Source organism: Oryx dammah, unplaced genomic scaffold, assembly GCF_014754425.2.
Source record: "Oryx dammah isolate SB20612 unplaced genomic scaffold, SCBI_Odam_1.1 HiC_scaffold_17, whole genome shotgun sequence".
NCBI lineage: Eukaryota > Metazoa > Chordata > Mammalia > Artiodactyla > Bovidae > Oryx > Oryx dammah.
This window is the reverse complement of record NW_024070201.1, coordinates 35412302-35433739: the sequence shown is the minus strand read 5'-3', so window position 1 is coordinate 35433739 and position 21438 is coordinate 35412302. Positions and strand designations below refer to the sequence as shown.

General features: G+C 35.1%; 1 protein-coding gene across 12 annotated transcripts in view; it reads right to left on the bottom strand.

The window, feature by feature from the left end:
- The window catches only part of SOX6 (SRY-box transcription factor 6), a 712355-nt gene that overhangs the window by 371571 nt on the left and 319346 nt on the right, over nt 1-21438 (bottom strand). For all 12 annotated transcript variants that reach the window (XM_040258270.1, XM_040258272.1, XM_040258273.1 and 9 more), the window contains one exon: nt 9824-10031. In XM_040258270.1, the coding sequence (XP_040114204.1) occupies nt 9824-10031 (208 nt within the window). The remainder of the gene's footprint in view (nt 1-9823; nt 10032-21438) is intronic.

Here is a 21438-nt window from a genome sequence, read left to right as displayed (position 1 = left end):
TCCAATATGAATGGCTAGAACAGTGGCAATAATCAAGAGTTTGCTGGTTAATTATGAATTTGAAGTAGATATTTAAGAAAAAATTAATGTGAACCTGATAAGGTTAGAGATTAGGAATTACTTTTATTCAAAAATCACACAGAGCTAGAAACATCAGTAAAAAGAATCAAATGAGGAAAAAAATGTATTTCCTAAGAAACCTAGTAATCACAGTCCAGAGGGAGAATGACAATACACTGGTGCTCATACTTAAAAGAAGGGCTGAAGACATTCTATTAAGAAACAACAAAAAGAAAAAGAAAAATTGCAGTGAAGAGTCCATCAAAGGCTCTTACATGTGTCTGAAAAGCTCAGCAATAAAAGGAAGCCTGGGCTAGAGGTTCTGAGGAAGGTGGAACCAAAGGTATAGACAGTTAAGGCTTTCGGGAATTATAACACACACACACACACACACTGAAGCTCCAATTTCTTTGTGTACTGTTTTCCAACAGAATAGAAAAAATAATACACATTTGTCAACCGCAGCTCCACCCCTGGGAATACACCCTAGGAAGAAGCTCATGCACATGTGTATCAGAAGACAGGTACAAGAATGTTCATACTCTTGTTGTTTGTACTAGCAGAACACTGGAAATCATCCAAATGTCCACAGACAGTAAACAGGAGAGTACACTTCTATATAGCGTTCTGTGGCATGGCATGTGGAATAGCAGACAAAAGTGAAAATGAACTAGAGCAGCACAGAACAAAATTGATCTTGAAATATAATTATGAGTATAAAAAATAAGTCATAGACAGTTACAGTGTAATGCCATTTTTATAAAGTTCCGAAACAAAGCTAAATGACATATTATTTAGGAACATATATAAAACTGCTTTAAAACAAAAAAAGGCATGATTCTAAACACAAAGTTCTGACAGTAGTTACATCTATGTAGAAAACACAGGGATTGAATAGGTAAAGAAAACATCAAACTGAATGATGAATTTACAAGTGTTTGTTTTATTTTTATGCCTTATAATATATATAATCAAATATTACATAATAAACACAGATTTAAATTTGTCACTTCCTTTTCTATTCATTTTTTTTGGATTTTACACATATATTGTGCAAGAAAAATGTATAGATTTTAAAACTGCTCCCTATTCTTTTGAGAATAATTCCAGAATAAGGATATCTAATGAATTTTCAGTTGAAAAAAAATGTAAAATGCTAATGATCCACTTTGACTTCACCAGTTCAAAATTCATATGAGACCAAGACTTAATTTCATCAAACCATGGAGAGGAAGTTGCATCCTCTTAACAAAATGCCAAGGAACACCTTCTTGCTTCCCAGGTCAGGAAGAGGAAAAATCAGAAGCAACTGACCGCATCTGTTCTTAACATTCATAGAGAAAAAAAATTTTTTAAAAGAACTTTTAAGTCTGAGGAGATAGAAATGGGCCAAGAAATTTGAAGTATCTTTTCAAGGCAGAGACACACAAAATGAAGTTGAGAAAAGAATTCAACCAACTAGGATACTGCCAATATTGAAACTGGGAGTTGAAAAACAACAGCAAATTGAAACAAATATTTGCCCAGAATGTCTAGGGTTCACAGGATTTAGGCTAATTACATACTTCATAAAGATATGTGAGGATGACCAGTTTCTGAAGAATTAGAAAGCAAATATACTTAACACAAAAACACAAGAAGCATTATTCTTTTCCATAATTCAATATGGAACAGTAGTTCCAGTTCCTCATTTTAATCCCTAATTGTACAATACTTGCAGAAATGTATATTTAAATTATTTGGTACTAGATTAGTATTTGCTATGCGTATAATACAAATTCTTTAAAATAGGATCGAGGACCCAAACATTATAAGAGAGTAAAGCTATACTTTAAAGAGAAGAAAAAGTGAATTAAAATGAAGTTACATCAGCATCGCTCTGAATATCTGATTGCTTCTTCACCTAGAGTAGGAGTGATCTTAGGTAACTTCAGCACTTAAAGGACCTAAAATTTCCAACTTACTTAAAATAATAATTCTGGGGACTTCATAATAAATACTTAATGTGTTTTTATGCAAAAGTCCAAAACCTTCTCCCATAAATGAGAAATATAAAGAAAGGTTTGGATCTTGGGTATTCTAAATATTTCACCAATATAACCTTCAATTAGAACAGTGGCAAAAATCTAAAGGAGATCAGTCCCGGGTGTTCATTGGAAGGACTGATGTTGAAGCTGAAACTCCAATACTTTGGCCACCTGATGTGAAGAGCTGACTCATTTGAAAAGACCCTGATGCTGGGAAAGATTGAGGGCAGGAGGAGAAGGGGACGACAGAGGATGAGATGGTTGGATGGCATCACCGACTCAATGGACATGGGTTTGGGTGGACTCTGGCAGTTGTTGATGGATAGGGAGGCTTGGCGTGCTGCGGTTCATGGGTGGCAAAGAGTCGGACACAACTGAGCAACTGAACTGAACTGAACTGAACTGAAAAACCTAATATCCATAAAATTTGCTTTAAAAGATTCTTTTAATGCTCTAGCATGGTATGAATGTTAAACTTTTATATTTTTTAGCATGGGCTTTTAATAGATATTTTTCTTTAACAGGAACACAGTACTTTTAACTGGGTATTATCTGAAAACCTCATCCAAGGCTTTACCAACTCTCTCACTGACAACACCATATTCCACATATTTCTCAGCAGGGAAGATTGGCTTCCAGCGGGGAAACTTTAGTATCAGCTTTTCCAAAAAGCCTGAAAGGAGAGTTAAGCTGAATTGCTCTTCCAGAAAATAAGTACGTCATTGCTGCCAAATGTTAAATTCCCTAACACCATGGGACATTTCCTATGGTTCTGTCTGTGGTACAGGATGAGACTCCTGCAATATTTCTCTTGAAAAAACATTCTTCAAATGACATCAGTAATAGTAGTTATAATAGCAATAGTAATAATAATTATAGTTCTATAAGCTATGTTTATATATATATGTATATATGTATATATATATATATATAGCATCAAATTCTGACACAACCCTGAAAGGTAGATACCATTTATCCAGTTTTACAGATGAGGGAACTGAAGCACAAAAGGATAAAATTATTTGCCTAAGACTAGGAAATAAAGTTCGCTACATTTACTGACCACTTACTATGTACTGGTAATGCTCTAAATGTTTTAGTTGCATTAACTAAATCTTTTTCTTTTCATGATAGCTCTATAACTATGTCCAATATTTGGCTGAGAAAACACAGAGGGGTGCCCAATGTCATCCAACTGGCAAATGCTAAACTGAGGATCAGACAGCCTAGATCCAGAGTCCACACTCAATCAGTATACTATACTACCTTGCTAAATATTAGAACTTACATTCAAACCCAGATCTAGCTCACTCAAAAAACATAAGACTTTCAAAAATGAGTTTTCCCATTGTTTAAACTATATCACACTCCTCTTTTTCTTTTAGTACAGCAAAAGCTATTAACATCAGATAAGTAATACATACCAACATATATGCTTACTAAATATAATTCAGTGAAAATATATGTAGAAATCCAAATTATTGTTTAGAGATGTGAATAATGATAATAATCCATCAGATACATAAACACGTGTTCATTCTTGTGCTGGGCAACAGCTGCATAATCCATTGGAAAGCCTATCCCACTAGGAATCCAAAGCTCAAATGCTCCTGCCCTTTCTCCACATAAACAGTCAAATGAATCCACATACTTTCATTATTATCATATCTTGAAGCACAGTTCTACTGGACAATTACTCTAATTTCTGAACAGCATACATTCTATGACATTGTACCTAAACCCTGCATATTTCCCTTTAAGCTTCTGGCCTCTATCAAATATAACACATTTATTCTAATATTTTTAACTGCAAGTTTTATCACTCCCTCTTGATCACAATAATTACCACCTAAAATATAAGCCTCTTAAAGGAGGAAAAAGAAAGAAACTCTTATTTTGTTAGAGCTGTTTATATCCCTTTCTCTGCAATCTCACATGACTCCAGAACCTGTCCCAAACCAGTTCATCCAGTCTAGGATCATATACTTAGTAGTATGATGCACAAGACATGATAGTGGCTGAAGCACTATTATTAAAGAGAGATTAAAACAGCTGTACATTATGCTGAAGCACTCACTCTTCCCTTTACAAACAGACGGTCCAGGATTACAAGCAGCACTTGACCATTTAAATCACGACAACAACCAGATTTAACCAGCTGGGCCATATTCTCCTAGGCAATGCCTGTTGACCTCCTCAGTCACAGCTGCTCAAATGAAATTCTCATTAGACAACTTATTTTCAGAAGCCAAAGGACTCTCTGATTAAATATATGTATTTAGATATAGAAGTCCTTTTTAAAGTATTCATTTTCTGACAACTGTCGCTTATGTTAGAGCCCAGCTACACTGGCAACAAGATGGGTGATACAAGGATAACTAAAATTCATCATTTAACCCCAACTGAAGGATTTTTATCTTAGAAGCATTTAAACCTGAATCTATTAATCAAAGTCTTTCTGCATATTATATCCACCAATATCAGCAGTTTTAAAATGTAGATTTTGATATTCATGCTATCCACCCATTTTTCCATGTATCTGCACACATATCTATCTATCTACCTGCCAATGTATCTATCTATGGCAGAAAAAAAAATCAGGGTTAAATTTACAAGAAAATAGAAACCTTGCCTATTTTCCCACAAATCTTACTTTCAGAGGAAGCACTTCAGACACAACACCTTGGTTCATCAGTGCTTCAGCAATCCAGTCAAATCACTGCTCTGGAGAGGATATTTCTTGAGAGATTGGCACATAAAACAGTGGACAATTATTTGGTTAATCAAAGAATCCACCTGTAAGAGAATAACTTCCCTATTATTCTTTGGAGAGTTTTTGTTTTATCATGTAGATATTGTTTTAAAATAGACCACAATAAATAAACTTTTTATAGATCAGTTCCTGTATATGAGGGGAAGTGAGGGGGGAGGGTATTTAGTCTGATAGAGTCAAAACATTTTCCAGGACTAGAGTGACTCAGGAAGGTCATTCATTATGTCAGTCACACAAGCTTGCCACTCATGAAGTATGGCCTTCAAACCAGGAAGTAAAAAATGAGGAAGAGGCGAGTAATGCATCTGAAAGCTTTTATATGTCCCATGGGATAAGCGATGTCCCAAAAAGGAGATGGGGCTTTAAAAAGTCCAAGTCAGGCAAATATTGGTGGAGCTATTATACTTCCTTGGAACTACAATATAATTATTATAAAATCATAAATCTATCAAAGCCAAAGGACTCTCTGATTAAAAGTAATGACCTTTACTATAATTATTTCTATTCTCCCATCCTACTGTTCTGTTCCATTGCTCCAAGCAAGTAGTTAAAATTAGGAATCAAACTCAAAATAAAAAATAGGAATCCTCATTACTCCAATCTCCAAAACATTTTGCTCTACTTTTCTCATTAACTGTAGTTCCATCCTACTACTCACTCTAAGCTACCTTTAAACAACTCCTCTCTATTGATATCCTCACTTTAAATGTTGAGTCCTAATAATTCTATCTCCTATTATCTTTTCCATATGCACCCCTTCTTCCTCTCTTGTTTCTGCTGCCTTAGTTCATGCCCTCATTATCTCTAGCCTGAAACAATTTCTTTAATGTCTCTCTGTACTCCCATACATCCAACACAGTGCTCCCAGATTAACTTTCTTGGAGGAAAGCTCTACTCCATCAATTTATTGTGCTAAAAAATAGTCAATAGTTCCTCCATAACCTTCAGTATAAAGTTCAAATTTCTAAGCCAAGAATTAAAGGGCCTCTGTGATGAACAGAACCTACTTATTCAGTTTTACACTGCATATGCATCTTCATATACTTTAAAGTAGAACTTGAACTCTCTGCTGTTTTAAAGTGCTCTGCCTGTTCCTTTTGACTGAAATGTCCCTCCCCTCCATTTCTGCCTGTATACTTTCTTTCATTCTCCAACCAGTTACAACCCACTTTTCCTAAAGAAGCTTTCCATGGTTTCCTAGGCAAGCATAATCTATATTGTAAACTCATATAACATTTTATCTACATAGCACTCATGGAACTTTAAACAACATATTAAACAACATTGAATTAGGGTTCATTTTGTCTGTGTTTTATACCTTTTACTAGAATATAAACTCTTTAAATTTAGAGACCTTTGCTTTACTCATGATAGGTATGCAATATCATGTAGCATAGTGGTTCTTCACCTAGGTTCCTCAGACCCCAAGAATCTGTCCATAGAATTCAGGAAGTCTGCAAATTTGGATGGAAAAAAAAAACGCATGTACACCTGTGGTGGATTCATGTCAATCTATGCCAAAACCAATACAGAATTGTAAAGTAAAAATTAAAAATAAATAAATAAATTAAAAAAAAATATTTTTCACCAATATTTTTAACTGAAAATGTGATTTCTTTAAATTATCAAAGCAGACAACAAATAATAAATTCATAGTATCTGTGAGATTATAATCAATAGAATAACAATATATAGATTACATTGTACTTGAAGATTATCTCAAAATACTTTTTATGCTTATCACTACTTCAAAAGTATATTTTTTAGTCCTTCCACTGGATCTTGTGTTTAATCCATTAGTAAAATAGTACTTCCTGCTATATCACAAAATTTTTAAATTAACATTTTAATATAATTCATTTTCTCTATAATTCCATGAATTTTACTTTATGCATTTAAAATAAGGATAGACTTGTAGGCATCATCAACCCACCAAAGGGATCCACAGCCAAAAAAAGAAAGCAACATGGTAAGAACCCCTAGTTCTAATGTAGCACCTTGCATAATAAGAAAAAAACTTGTAGAAAAATAATCATGATACTATGAAGCTCTTGATTAGGGCTATTAAAAATATGCCATGAACTAAAGAATACTAAATAAGCATATTTAGTTCATAAAAATTCATAGTCTTGGAAGAAAAAGACCAATCACCTCTCCTCTACAATAACCTTTAAAGATAGCAATTAAGATTTCTGCATACCTCCAAAGGTAATTTATTGCCTTCCAAAGAAAGTTTTCCATACCTGGACAGCTACACTGTCAGATAATTGGTCCTATTATCAAGTAAAATATGTGATATATAATATTATATGATAATATTACTAGCTCCTCCAATTATTCTTATTATATTACTGTATCTGTTCTCATATTGATTGTTCTCTGAGAATATTCCAATGCTTCTGAATTCCTCTTAAAGTGTAGTAATTCTCACCTTAACACAATACTTGAGATGCATTCTATTGAGCAAGAAGTTTGGTGAGACTGAGGCCTCTTGAATCTTACATACTGGAATTCTAGGTATGTAATTACATACATTAATTCTGTAATGCTGACTAGGATAGCACTGTCAATTTTTTTGGCAATATTTACCATACTGACTCCATTGCTCTATCACCTAAAACTCATACGAGGGTTTTTTTTTTAATCGTGTGTCTGCTATTTAAATTTTCTCCAGTAATTACTTGTGCAGATAGGAATTTTGGTCACAGCCTCTGGACTTGACAGTAACATCTATTAAGTTTTATCTTGATGAGTTAAAGTTTATATTTTGGGTTTGTCAAAAACTTTCAAGTTTTTGTTTCTTTCATACATTATATTCAGCATTTCTCCTAGATTTTTGGAATCTGTAGGTTTGATGAGCACACTTTTTATCATTTCATATTTGTACTTAGTGGACTACATATGTTGATATGCACTAAAAATGTCTGAATTTTTGATGCCTAAAATATATGTACTTTAGACAACAAAGTTCTGTAATGTACATAAAAAACATTCTTTAATAATAGGAATATAATGATAAAGGACTCTTAAATGAGAGGTCACATATTGAAAGTGCCATTCTTAAATCAAATCTATAACACACAGTAATGAAGAGGAAAAGTAAGCTAATCATTACTTACAAGAGAAGAATGAGTTTAAATTCCCTAACAGTCTAGACCCTTCCCCCTAAAATATCATCACAAATCAACTTCTTTATTTTTACATAATAGAACCCTCTAAAGTATGTTGAAAAGTACTTTCTTATAGAACTAAAACCGTCTTTTTGATGAATCACAAAAGTAATCAAGCAATCTCATTTATTCAGAGTTTATCGACCCGGCAACCTCAGTTATTCTAGAACATGGGCACAAATGAGAAGTATAAAGTCTCTGAAGAGCCAGAAGAGTCAGTACAGAGTCTATGAACTGAAGAGTATGTATATTGCCCAGAATCTCTCAGCAACTCACCCAGAAATGTGCATTCATATTTTAAATAGTGTCTAGAGTGTTATGATCATCTAATTAAACAACTGAAAGATAAATATAAGAGGCAAATTAGAAATTATTCACAACTAAGTAAGAAGTTATAGCCTGAAACCTGATATTAAAGGAAGAGAAACCAACACACACACACACACACACACGTGCATGCACGTGCATGCCAAAAAGGGTATCTAAATCAAGCACACATAGGAACTCCAAAGTTTCATAATTGCAGAGAAATAACTGTAAAGCAACTGTCCTAATCATCTTGATGATCTCTGAGGGCATCATTACATTATAGCATGGTAAAGTAATTGACATTTATAATACAACAATCATCACAATACCTCAAATGACCCATATTAATTATTATAGTTAATTCTCAAAATGTTTAAGAAGTCAGGTTACTACCATACAAAATTTTAAATTTTGTGATTCAGGGAGATTGAAAAATTTACCCAGGGTCACATGATTGTTAGACAGGAATTGGAGTTTATAGTCTACTGCCTCATGACCCTGAGTCATCAAAAAAAATTTACATTTTGTACCATATAATCTAGTTAGTAAGCCTGGGAAACATAATACATTTCAGAAACTTCTATCAAGATTGCTGATGTTGTGGACAGGTAACAAAAATTAATCTGAAATTCTTAAATTTCTGAGTCTTTTATGGAATAAAATTCAGTTACATGAAAAATTCCCTTATATCAAATCCCCATTTCCCTACAGTACCACAGAGGTTTAAATTTAACTTACATATAAGTAGTGATTCAGAGCCATTAATTACTCTATATGTTAAAGTCTAAAATCTGTACATAAAAAATGAAAGAACATACATAGGATAGCAATCACTTAGAGTTGATTAATTTAAACATATTATTAGAGAGTCTCCTTTCATCTACTTTTTAGGACCTACGTTAAGTTAACCTAAGTGGACTCTTGTAGAGAGAGGAGAGAAGGTGGATGTCTCAGTAGATGTCATGTGTCAGAGAATTCTCTCCTTGAACACTGTTTTAACAATATTAGAAACCCTTACCTCTCAATTCTACAATATTTGAAGGTAAAATACTAATATTCATAAGTTTATAATATTTGTAAAAATAAGGATAAATAAATTAGGCTTTTTTTCTTTTTAAACAGTTGATATTTTCATAATAAAATACTATCCATTAAAAGGAAATATGGGAAGAAAAAATGAAAAATAGTGTTGCAGCTAAGAAAATACCTATACTACCTTTTTCCAGAGCAAGGCTTATAGTCAGTTTAAAACCTTGATTTGTTATTATAAGAATCAAGTAAAATGCACAGAGTTGTAGAAAAATGGAACTATCTGCCTAACACTTCTAATGGATCACAATCTGCCATCACCATGGTAACCTCTGAATAACTTTTCCTTGCTAGTGCCAATTATGCACTTCTCTGGCCCTTGAAATCCCACTCATTTTTTTTTTTAAGCTGGAATCTTTAAAAGAATAAAGCCCAACAGTTAAGTCCACACATACCCTCTTGTTCAGTCCGAGTCATTTCCTCAAGCTTCTTCTGTTTCAGTGTGTCCACCACATCAGCAAGGCTCCCTTTGCGGCGTTCTGGGGTTCCAAAAGTAACACTGGTCATTATCTCGCGGTCCCGACTCCCTTCGTCAGGCTTGTGTGGTGAGGTAGAGGTATTTCGGAAGGAATATAGGGAACATAACTTATTATTCTCTGACTCCTAGGAAAAAAAATAAAATAAAAATCATTAGAACATGTTTCTTTGTATATCACTGGAGAAAAATATCAAACCCAGAATGACAGTATATGAAGTTGAGATGGACAAATAAAAAACAATAATTATCTCTGTTTAAAAAAAAACACACATTATAGAAGTAATTATCAAAAGAACTGACCTGAAATTACAGATTCAAACTGTTTTCTTTTTTAACTAAAAAACAGTAAAAGTGGTATAAAGACTTAATTTTAAAATGAACACTTCAGCTTCTTACTCATTTATACCCTTCGTTTAAGATAGTTCAGATTTAATTATTAATTATAAGAATAGTAAAGCTTTTCTTTTAATTGACACTTACATTAGCAAACCTCTTCCCACAGCCTAAAAAACATATACAACAACAACAAAAACTCATTATCCCTAAATTTAGAAATAATAGAGAAATTGGCTCCATTATTAATTGTTTACCAGAAAATATATAAGATATCTAAATCAGTGCCAGAAAGTTAGACAACCTGAATATTTCTGTGTACTGTGTTTTGAGAAAAAATTGTTTTCTTTCTTCTTATGCATGGTTGGATGGCATCACCGACTCAATGGACATGAGTTTGAGCAAGCTCTGGGAGATGGCAAAGGACAGGGAAGTCTGGTGTGCTGCAGTCCAAGCGGTAGCAAAGAGTGACTGAGCAACTGAACACCAAATACATCTGTCAAAGTCACAGAAACCTTTTCTATTCCTTATCCTTACCACTGACACTTTAGCACATAGTCACACACATTTCTCATGTGGCACTTAAAAATGATTTGTTTTTACATTTTTTTTTAAACAAGAGGACTAGTTTGTTATAGAAACACACAAGAATTAACTCATATTACATAGAAGCTGGCTAACTGGTCAGATAGTTAGGTCCCTCTTAAGAAGAAAAGGCAAATCTTAGATGGAAAATAATAAACACCTAAAAGTTTATAAAAGGAAAATGCATCAGAACTGAGAGCATGAAGCAACCATTATTGGCCATAGCCCACTAGTATTCTTGCATTCACCTTGTCTGTCTGTGTATGGGAACTTTCTCTCCCAATAAAAAATTTGTATGAAATAAATAAAGCATCTAGACTTTGTGATTCTTGTCAGTTTAAAAATCTTAATTGCTCCTATATCTCTACCCTTCTTCATACACATGAAAAAATGCCCAGTAGGCATCAAGAGCTAGAGGAAGAGCATGGGATAAAAGCTGGAGTTAAAAAAAAAAAAAAGGTACAGAATTAATCACTGGTAGGAAAGGGAGCGAAAAGGAAAATGGGAGTATAGAGAAGTACATTTCCATATAATAAGATAACTACACTCAATAAATGCTAGGTATTTAGGTATCACTGTCATTGCATATAAGGAAGGAATAAAACTTATTTCCACAGCTATTGGTAGCATATAATGAGGTAACATTTATAAAGTAACTAGGCACAGATCTGAACCTAGAGCAGGTGGTGCTTAGTAAACAGTAGGTACTAGTATTCTGAGGGAAGAAACAGATCTAAGGATGGAGCCAAGGAAGTTCTTCCCACTCTGGACCTAAGTAATTGCTTAGTGAAAAAAAAAAATGTCCTGAACTAAATTGAGTATTGTAAAGTCTGTGAATATACTAAAGACCACTGAATTGCACACATTTAAATAAGGAAATTGTGTAGTATGCTTATTATGTCTCAATAAAGCTGTTCTAAATTACTATGAGACAAATCTTAATTTTTTCCACTATCCCACCGCTAAAAGCACCTAGCACAGAGCAGTTGTTCATTACATTTACACTGAAATACACTGAAAAGGATAAAACTAATGTATGGGAGCACTCCTCTTTACATTGTTCCCAGATTTTTTCTTTCCCAGGAAACATGTTGTATTTAATGCTTACAATAACCACGGAGTGATGCAGAGGAACCCTTTCTTTTAGATGTCAGTCATGGTTAGTACACAGCTCCTTGGAGTGGCCAGTTCACTCTCAACTTTGTGAAAACAAACACTCAAGAGATTTTCTGGGCTTCCCTGGTGGCTCAGATGGTAAAGTTCTGCCCACAGTGCAGGAGACCTGGGGTTCAATCCCTGGGTTGGGAAGATCCCCTGGAGGAGGGCATGAAAACCCACTCCAGTATTCTTGCTTGGAGAATCCCAAAGGACAGAGGACCCTGGTGGGCTGCAGTCTATGGGGTCGCAAAGAGTCAGACACAACTGAGAGACTAAGCACATATGTTTGCCAAAGCCAATTTCAGCTCTTAATAGTGCCCCTAGTAGAAATGTTACCAAGGCTTTTTGAAATCAATAATCATCACTTGATAAATTATGCTTCAATCACTTTCATTTCTCATATTACTGCCTATAAATAAAAAACAAACTCTATCGCAACCTAAGGGGTTGAAGATGAACTCAAAACAACAGTTACATGGAAGTGGTTACCTACAAATGACTCACCGTTGACCATAATAAAGAGGATTTTTCCCATCACTCCCAAGTTGAAAGGTACTAGCAGTGTCTTGCCAGCCTGAGTTACAGTAGTCCTTAGAAAACTTAGGCTCCATACACTACCATTTTTTTCTCTCAGAACTAATTTCAGTCTAATTTACTCATGTCACTTACTTGTTGGATGGGCTATGTTCCTGTTTTTAACTCATGAGAATGCAGTCACCATCATCCATCACAGACAATGATGGGTTCCCTCACCAATGACCCATGTTGTCCTCAGCCCCATAATCTGTGCAATGTAGCTCAATACCACCAAGAAGAAGATAAGAAGCTAGAAAGTCATGTTTTCTCCAAGAAAGCAACAATAACTACTTACAACATGGCACAAAGGCACCAACACCAGCAGAAGATGAAATCATAAATTACTTAAGTTGTATAAGTTATCTTACACTATACTTAGGAACAAAGAAAAGGGGCAAAATTGACCGTTTATGGTCTTTAATTTTTAATTTTCTAAAACTTAAAACATATGGTCCTCTCATGAATGAAGGCCTATAGTCAATTCATCAAAATAAAAGGGCACATGAATCCAAACACTTTCAAAGAAGAGATTTGTTGTTGCTGTCATTGTTTTAGTCACTAAGTCTTGTCTGGCTCTTTTTTGGCCCCATGGACTGTAGCTTTCCAGGATCCTCTGTTCATGGAATTTTCCAGGCAAGGATGCTGGAGTGGGTTGCCATTTCCTTCTCCAGGGGATCTTTCTGACCCAGGGGTCGAACCCATGCCTCCTGCATTGGCAGGTGGCTTCTTTATCACTGAGCCTCCTGAGAAGTCCAATGAAGAGATTACTGTTAGATAAGGCAACACTGGGCTTCCCAGGTGGCACAGTGGCAAAGAATCTGCCTGCAAATGCAGGAGACGTGGGTTAGATCTCTGGGTCAGGAAGATACCCTGGAAAAAGAAATGGCAACCCGCTCCAATATTCTTGCCTGGAAAATTCCATGAATAGAGGAGTCTGGCAGGTTACAGTCTATGGGGTCACAAAGATACAGGACTGAGCATGCATGCACAAAAGGCAAAAATGACAAATCAGAAAAAGAAACTTGACAAAGGATCTCTAATTTGTGTTCTAGGGAGGTAGGTAATTTTTAAGTAAGTTTTCTCATAGGAAAAAAAAAAAAGGTTAACCTAGTCTTTAATTTCCTATAAATAAAATAGGTCCTATGAACTACCAGCTGAGACAAGATGCCCAGTGACCACATCTATCAAGTTTTGGTGCATGTTACTGCAGCACAGCTTATTTGATTAAAGCAGTTCTTCTCAAACGTTACCATACAGTATTCCCTGGCAAGTATGTGAAAATACAGACTCCCTTACCTCCTGCCATACCCCCAAAGAGTGGTGCCCAGGAATATGAAGTATAGAAAACATCCCAAGTGATACTGATGCACAGGTCCTCTCATTCTGACGCATCCTACTTTCAGAAACACTGACTCCCTATAGAAGGCAATGAAACGAATGTGCTTTGCCTTAATGTTACAATGTGCATATGATTATGAACATTTTTAAGAAGGCTGGTTAGTTGTGATTTTAAAAAATAACATAAAGGAGATTACTTCTCTTCTTTTGATCTTTCATATGAAAACAACCAATGTATAACTTAGCTAAACACATGAACATCACAAAAAGAAGAGTGTACAGGGCACTGAGTAAGTATTAGCTCATTCAAAGAAAACTTACATTTGTTTTCTCTTAGCCCCTAACCTTACTGCCCTCACCAAACTTAACAGTGAATAAAATTTCAAAATATTATTTAAAAGGAACCTAGTACCAATACAAGGACTAAAGCAGTGTTGGTTTAGATTCTCTAAAGCATTTCACTGGAAATTAATTAAACACAGTACAAAAATTATATGTAGATGACTGAAAAAGTATACAGTAGTATTAAAATAGTTATTAGGCAAATTTTCTAGAAAATATGAGCAATTTTCACAAATTAAGAATATGTAAAGATAGTTTCATATACAAAGGGATAGAGAAGTCAATATTAAAAACAAAATGTGTGAAGTGATGGATGTTAAGTAAACTTATTTTGGCATGTTAGTGAGAAACACCAATATATTTTTTAAGAAAAAATTATGTACAGAAGACAGAATTTCCAACAAAATGTTAATGGTCTTGAGTCTTGAAATAATGTGCCGTGCTCAGTCATGTCCAACTCTGTGACTCGACAGACTGTAGCCCTCCAGGCTCCTCTGTCCATGGGATTTTCCCAGCAAGAATTTTTGAATAGGTTGCCATGTCTTCCTCTAGGGGATCTTCCCGACCCAGGGACTGAACCTGCATCTCCTGCATTTCAGGTGTATTCGTTACTTCTGAGCCACTGGGGAAGTCCCTTGAAATAATAAGTAGTTTTATATTTTCTTTTTGAAATTACATATATTTTGCAAATGTGCTATCATCAATAAGGCTTTTAATCAGAAAGCAAATATTATTAATATGTTCAAGGTTGAATATGAATAACAAAAAATGTTGTCAAAATAATTTATTTACAAGGGAGGAGGCACCAAATGGGGAAAAAGATATAGTATTTAGTATATAACTTCAATTTTGTTACATGCATGCATAAGGATAAGTGTGGTCACACACAAAAAAACCTTGGAAGATATATACTGAAATATTTATAGTGACTTCTAAATGGTGATAACATTATTGGTAATATTTCTTTCTTTTTGCTTATCTGTGTTTTATCATTAATGAATATATTGCTTATTCAATAAAGAAGAACAATATCATTTTATAAAGAGATGCTTAGAGGAAATATAAAAGGAATTTTAGAGAATAGAGTTGCCATCTTGAAGATGTCTATAGAGTTAATATATTATAGTTTCCCAGTATTGAAACCAGAAAAAGCAATCAAGCTTTCTTTGTCTGGGCATTTCTGCAGCCGAGGGCTCTCAAACAGTATTTTCTAATAACTAATTATTTAAAAGGGAATCCCTAATCAATTAAAATCTAGATTTGTCATGATTATCCACCACGGTTTCCTGTTTGCCCTCAAAAGATACACAAAATCAATCTACTTCCTGTTCCATGTTAAAGTTGTTCAAAATATCTTAAAGGAGAAATTAAGCTAATAGTCCTTTTTTTAGAAGAAACTCCTTCAGTTTCAACACCTATTTCCCATTTGACATGGTTTCCTGACCCTTCATCACTCTCCTCTGATATACTCCAGTCTCTAGATGTTATTCTAAAAATGTGTTGCCAAGAACTGTGTACTGAATTTCTACATCTTTGTTTTTAGCAAGAAGAAAAGTAACAGTCAGAAGGTTATGTGGTTTTCCCCATGTCACACAGGTAGGACTGACAGAGCTGAATTCTAAATGTAGGATTTCTGACACTCAATTCAGTGATTTTCCATTCCACAGAACTATACTAAAATCATTCTCAAGAGTAAAAGATGCCATAAATTCAGTAACACCTACCTTCTAAATCCTTTCTTGCCTTACATTTTCAGACATGAGCTTTACATACTTTTGAGACAGAAATTCCAGTTATTAACCCAAATGCCAAAATTTCCAAGATACCCTACCTTAGTTATCTATTGTATAAAAATGATCCTAAAACTTAATGCTTAAAGCAACAATAATGATCTATTATCTTTAATGATTTCTACAGGTCAGGAATTCAGGAGCATCTGGGCTGGGTGGTTTTGTCTCAAGGTCTCTCGTGAGGTTGACATTAAGTTAGTGGCTAAGACTGTAAGCTCAAAGGCTTCTATATTCACAAAGTGAACACTTCAAGACCTTTGGGTTGGAAACTGAGGTTCCTTGGACATCTTCCTCTATGTGATCTCTCCACATGATCATTTCTTTTCAGCATATTGGCCTCAGAATAGCTGGACTTCTTACATGGTAGTTCAGGCCTCCAAAGGTGTATTTCCTCAAAAGAGCCAGAATAAAATTATATCACTGTTTCTAACCTAGTTTGTGAAGTCATGCCCTATAACTGTCAATGCAATCTATTCAACAGTAAGTTACCATGGCTGATCCACAGTCAAGAGGATGGAAGTTAGACTATGCCTTTTCATAGAATGGAGTTATAATATCCTCAAATAGCTGATGTGAGAAATGAATAATGAAAAAAGCACTTAGGGAAGTATCTATCATCTAAGTACTCAGTAAATGTTACCTACTCTTTATTATTGAAATGCCCTTTGTCCAATTATCTTTGGTTTCAATTTTTAATTCTGAAAATAGTCATGATAATCACTGGCACCAGTTTTAGGTTTTTATTTATACTCATTCAACTAAGTGGAATAATAAATACTGAGCTGTTACTCTCTTTTTTTTAATCTATTCATTACTTTTTTTAAAATTTTTATTTTACAATACTGTATTGGTTTTGCCATACATCAACATGAATCCGCCACAGGTGTACACGTGTTCCCAATCCTGAACCCCCCTCCCACTTCCCTCTCCATACCATCTCTCTGGGTCATCCCAGTGCACCAGCCCCAAGCATCTTGTATCCTGCATCGAACCTAGGCTGGCGATTCATTTCTTATATGATATTATACATGTTTCAATGCCATTCTCCCAAATCATCCTACCCTCTCACTCTCCCACAGAGTCCAAAAGACTGTTCTATACATCTGTGTCTCTTTTGCTGTCTCGCATACAGGGTTATCATTACCATCTTTCTAAATTCCATATATATGTGTTAGTATACTGTATTGGTGTTTTTCTTTCTGGCTTACTTCACTCTGTATAATTGGCTCCAGTTTCATCCACCTCATTAGAAAGGATTCAAATGTATTCTTTTTAATGGCTGAGTAATACTCCATTGTGTATATGTACCACTGCTTTCTTATCCATTCATCTGCTGATGGACATCTAGGTTGCTTCCATGTCCTGGCATTATAAACAGTGCTGTGATGAATATTGGGGTACATGTGTCTCTTTCAATTCTGGTTTCCTCAGTGTGTATGCCCAGCAGTGGGATTGCTGGGTCATAAGGCAGTTCTATTTTCAGTTTTTTAAGGACTCTCCACACTGTTCTCCACAGTGGCTGTACTAGTTTGCATTCCCACCAACAGTGTAAGAGGGTTCCCTTTTCTCTGCACCCTCTCCAGCATTTATTGCTTGTAGACTTTTGGGTCACAGCCATTCAGACTGGGGTGAAATGGTACCTCATTGTGGTTTTGATTTGCATTTCTCTGATAATGAATGATGTTGAGTATCTTTTCATGTGTTTGTTAGCCATCTGTATGTCTTCTCTGGAGAAATGTCTGTTTAGTTCTTTGGCCCATTTTTTTATTGGGTCATTTATTTTTCTGGAATTGAGCTGCAGAAGTTGCTTGTATAGTTTTGAGATTAGTTGTTCGTCAGTTGCTTCATTTGCTATTATTTTCTCCCATTCCGAAGGCTGTCTTTTCACCTTGCTTATAGTTTCCTTTGTTGTGCAGAAGCTTTTAATTTTAATTAGATCCCATTTGTTTATTTTTGCTTTTATTTCCAGTATTCTGGGAGGTGGGTCATAGAGGATCCTGCTGTGACTTATGTCGGAGAGTGTTTTGCCTATGTTCTCCTCTAGGAGTTTTATAGTTTCTGGTCTTACGTTTAGATCTTTAATCCATTTTGAGTTTATTTTTGTGTATGGTGTTAGAAAGTGTTCTAGTTTCATTCTTTTACAAGTGGTTGACCAGTTTTCCCAGCACCACTTGTTAAAGAGACTGTCTTTAATCCATTATATATTCTTGCCTCCTTTGTCAAAGATAAGGTGTCCATAGATGTGTGGATTTATCTCTGGGATTTCTATGTTGTTCCATTGATCTATATTTCTGTCTTTGTGCCAGTACCATACTGTCTTGATGACTGTGGCTTTGAGGTAGAGCCTGAAGTCAGGCAGGTTGATTCCTCTAGTTCCATTCTTCTTTCTCAAGATTGCTTTGGCTATTCGTGGTTTTTTGTATTTCCATACAAATTGTGAAATTATTTGTTCTAGCTCTGTGAAAAATACCACTGGTAGCTTGATAGGGATTGCATTGAATCCATAGATTGTTTTGGGTAGTATACTCACTTTCACTGTATTGATTCGTCGGATCCATGAACATGGTATATTTCTCCATCTATTAGTGTCCTCTTTGATTTCTTTCACCAGTGTTTTATAGTTTTCTATATATAGGTCTTTAGTTTCTTTAGGTAGATATATTCCTAAGTATTTTATTCTTTTCATTGCAATGGTGAATGGAATTGTTTCCTTAATTTCTTTTTCTACTTTCTCATTATTAGTGTATAGGAATGCAAGGTACTTCTGTGTGTTGATTTTATATACTGCAACTTTACTATATTCATTGATTAGCTCTAGTAATTTTCTGGTGGAGTCTCTAGGGATTTCTATGTAGAGGATCATGTCATCTGCAAACAGTGAGAGTTTTATTTCTTCTTTTCCAATTTGGATTCTTTTTATTTCTTTTTCTGCTCTGATTGCTGTGGCCAAAACTTCCAGAACTATGTTGAATAGTACTGGTGAAAGTGGGCACCCTTCTCTTGTTCCTGACTTTAGGGGAAATGCTCTCAGTTTTTCACCATTGAGGATGATGTTTGCTGTGGGTTTGTCATATATAGTTTTTATTATGTAGAGGTATGTTCCTTCTATTCCTGCTTTCTGGAGAGTTTTTATCATAAATGGATGTTGAATTTTGTCAAAGGCTTTCTCTGCATCTATTGAGATAATCATATGGCTTTTATTTTTCAATTTGTTAATGTGGTGAATTACATTGATTGATTTGCAGATATTGAAGAATCCTTGCATCCCTGGGATAAAGCCCACTTGGTCATGGTGTATGATCTTTTTAATGTGTTGTTGGATTCTGATTGCTAGAATTTTGTTAAGGATTTTGCATCAATGTTCATCAGTGATATTGGCCTGTAGTTTTCTTTTTTGTGGCATCTTTGTCATTCTCTAGACAGGAAACACAAAAAGGGTGTATAAACTCGAACCCAAAACAATAAAGTAAATGGCAACGGGATCATACTTATCAATAATAACCTTAAATGTAAATGGGTTGACTGCCCCAACCAAAAGACAAAGACTGGCTGAATGGATACAAAAACAAGACCACTATATATGTTGTCTGCAAGAGACCCACCTCAAAACAAGGGACATATACAGACTGAAAGTGAAGGGCTGGAAAAAGATATTCCATGCAAATAGAGACCAAAAGAAAGCAGGAGTAGCAATACTCATATCAGATAAAATAGACTTTAAAACAAAGGCTGTGAAAAGAGACAAAGAAGGACACTACATAATGATCAAAGGATCAATCCAAGAAGAAGATATAACAATTATAAATATATATGCATCCAACATAGGAGCACCACAATATGTAAGACAAATGCTAACAAGTGTGAAAGGGGAAATTAACAATAATACAATAATAGTGGGAGACTTTAATACCCCACTCACACCTATGGATAGATCAACTAAACAGAAAATTAACAAGGAAACACAAACTTTAAATGATACAAAAGACCAGTTAGACCTAATTGATATCTATAGGACATTTCACCCCAAAACAATGAATTTCACCTTTTTCTCAAGTGCTCACAGAACCTTCTCCAGGATAGATCACATCTTGGGCCATAAATCTAGCCTTGGTAAATTCCAAAAAATTGAAATCATTCCAAGCTTCTTTTCTGACCATAATGCAGTAAGATTAGATCTCAATTACAGGAGAAAAACTATTAAAAATTCCAACATATGGAGGCTGAACAACATGCTTCTGAATAACCAACAAATCACAGAAGAAATCAAAAAAGAAATAAAAATATGCATAGTAATGAATGAAAATGAAAACACAACAACCCAAAACCTGTGGGACACTGTAAAAGCAGTGCTAAGGGGAAAGTTCATAGCAATACATACATACCTCAAGAAACAAGAAAACAGTCAAATAAATAACCTAACTCTACACCTAAAGCAACTAGAAAAGGAAGAAATGGAGAACCTCAGGGTTAGAAGGAAAGAAATCTTAAAAATTAGGGCAGAAATAAATGCAAAAGAAACAAAAGAGACCATAACAAAAATCAACAGAGCCAAAAGCTGGTTCTTTGAAAGAATAAATAAAATTGACAAACCATTAGCCAGACTCATCAAGAAACAAAGGGAGGAAAATCAAATCAATAAAGTTAGAAGTGAAAATGGAGAGATCACAACAGACAACACAGAAATACAAAGGATCATAAGAGACTACTATCAGCAATTATATGCCAATAAAATGGACAATGTGGAAGAAATGGACAAATTCTTAGAAAAGTACAACTTTCCAAAACTGAACCCGGAAGAAATAGAAAATCTTAACAGACCCATCACAAGCACGGAAATTGAAACTGTAATCAGAAGTCTTCCAGCAAACAAAAGCCCAGGTCCAGACGGCTTCACAGCTGAATTCTACCAAAAATTTAGAGAAGAGCTAACACCTATCCTAGTCAAACTCTTCCAGAAAATTGCAGAGGAAGGTAAACTTCCAAACTCATTCTATGTTACTTTCTTTAATATCAATGCTCAAAATCACCTTTATGAAGTCATCCCTAATTAATTCCACTAAGATTTGGCCCCTCACAAAGCTCAGTTCAGTTCAGTTGCTCAGTCGTGTCTGACTCTTTGTGACCCATGAATCACAGCACGCCAGGCCTCCCTGTCCATCACCATCTCCCAGAGTTCACTCAGACTCACGTCCATCAAGTCCATGATGCCATCCAGCCATCTCATCCTCGGTCGTCCCCTTCTCCTCCTGCCCCCAACCCCTCCCAGCATCAGAGTCTTTTCCAATGAGTCAACTCTTTTAGCTTTATCTAGGGATCAATTCCCACTAAACGTAACAGCATATGGATTATATCCACTCTGTCCAGGATCAGCTACTGTATGTGTGTGCACGTGCTCAGCCCCTTCAGTCAG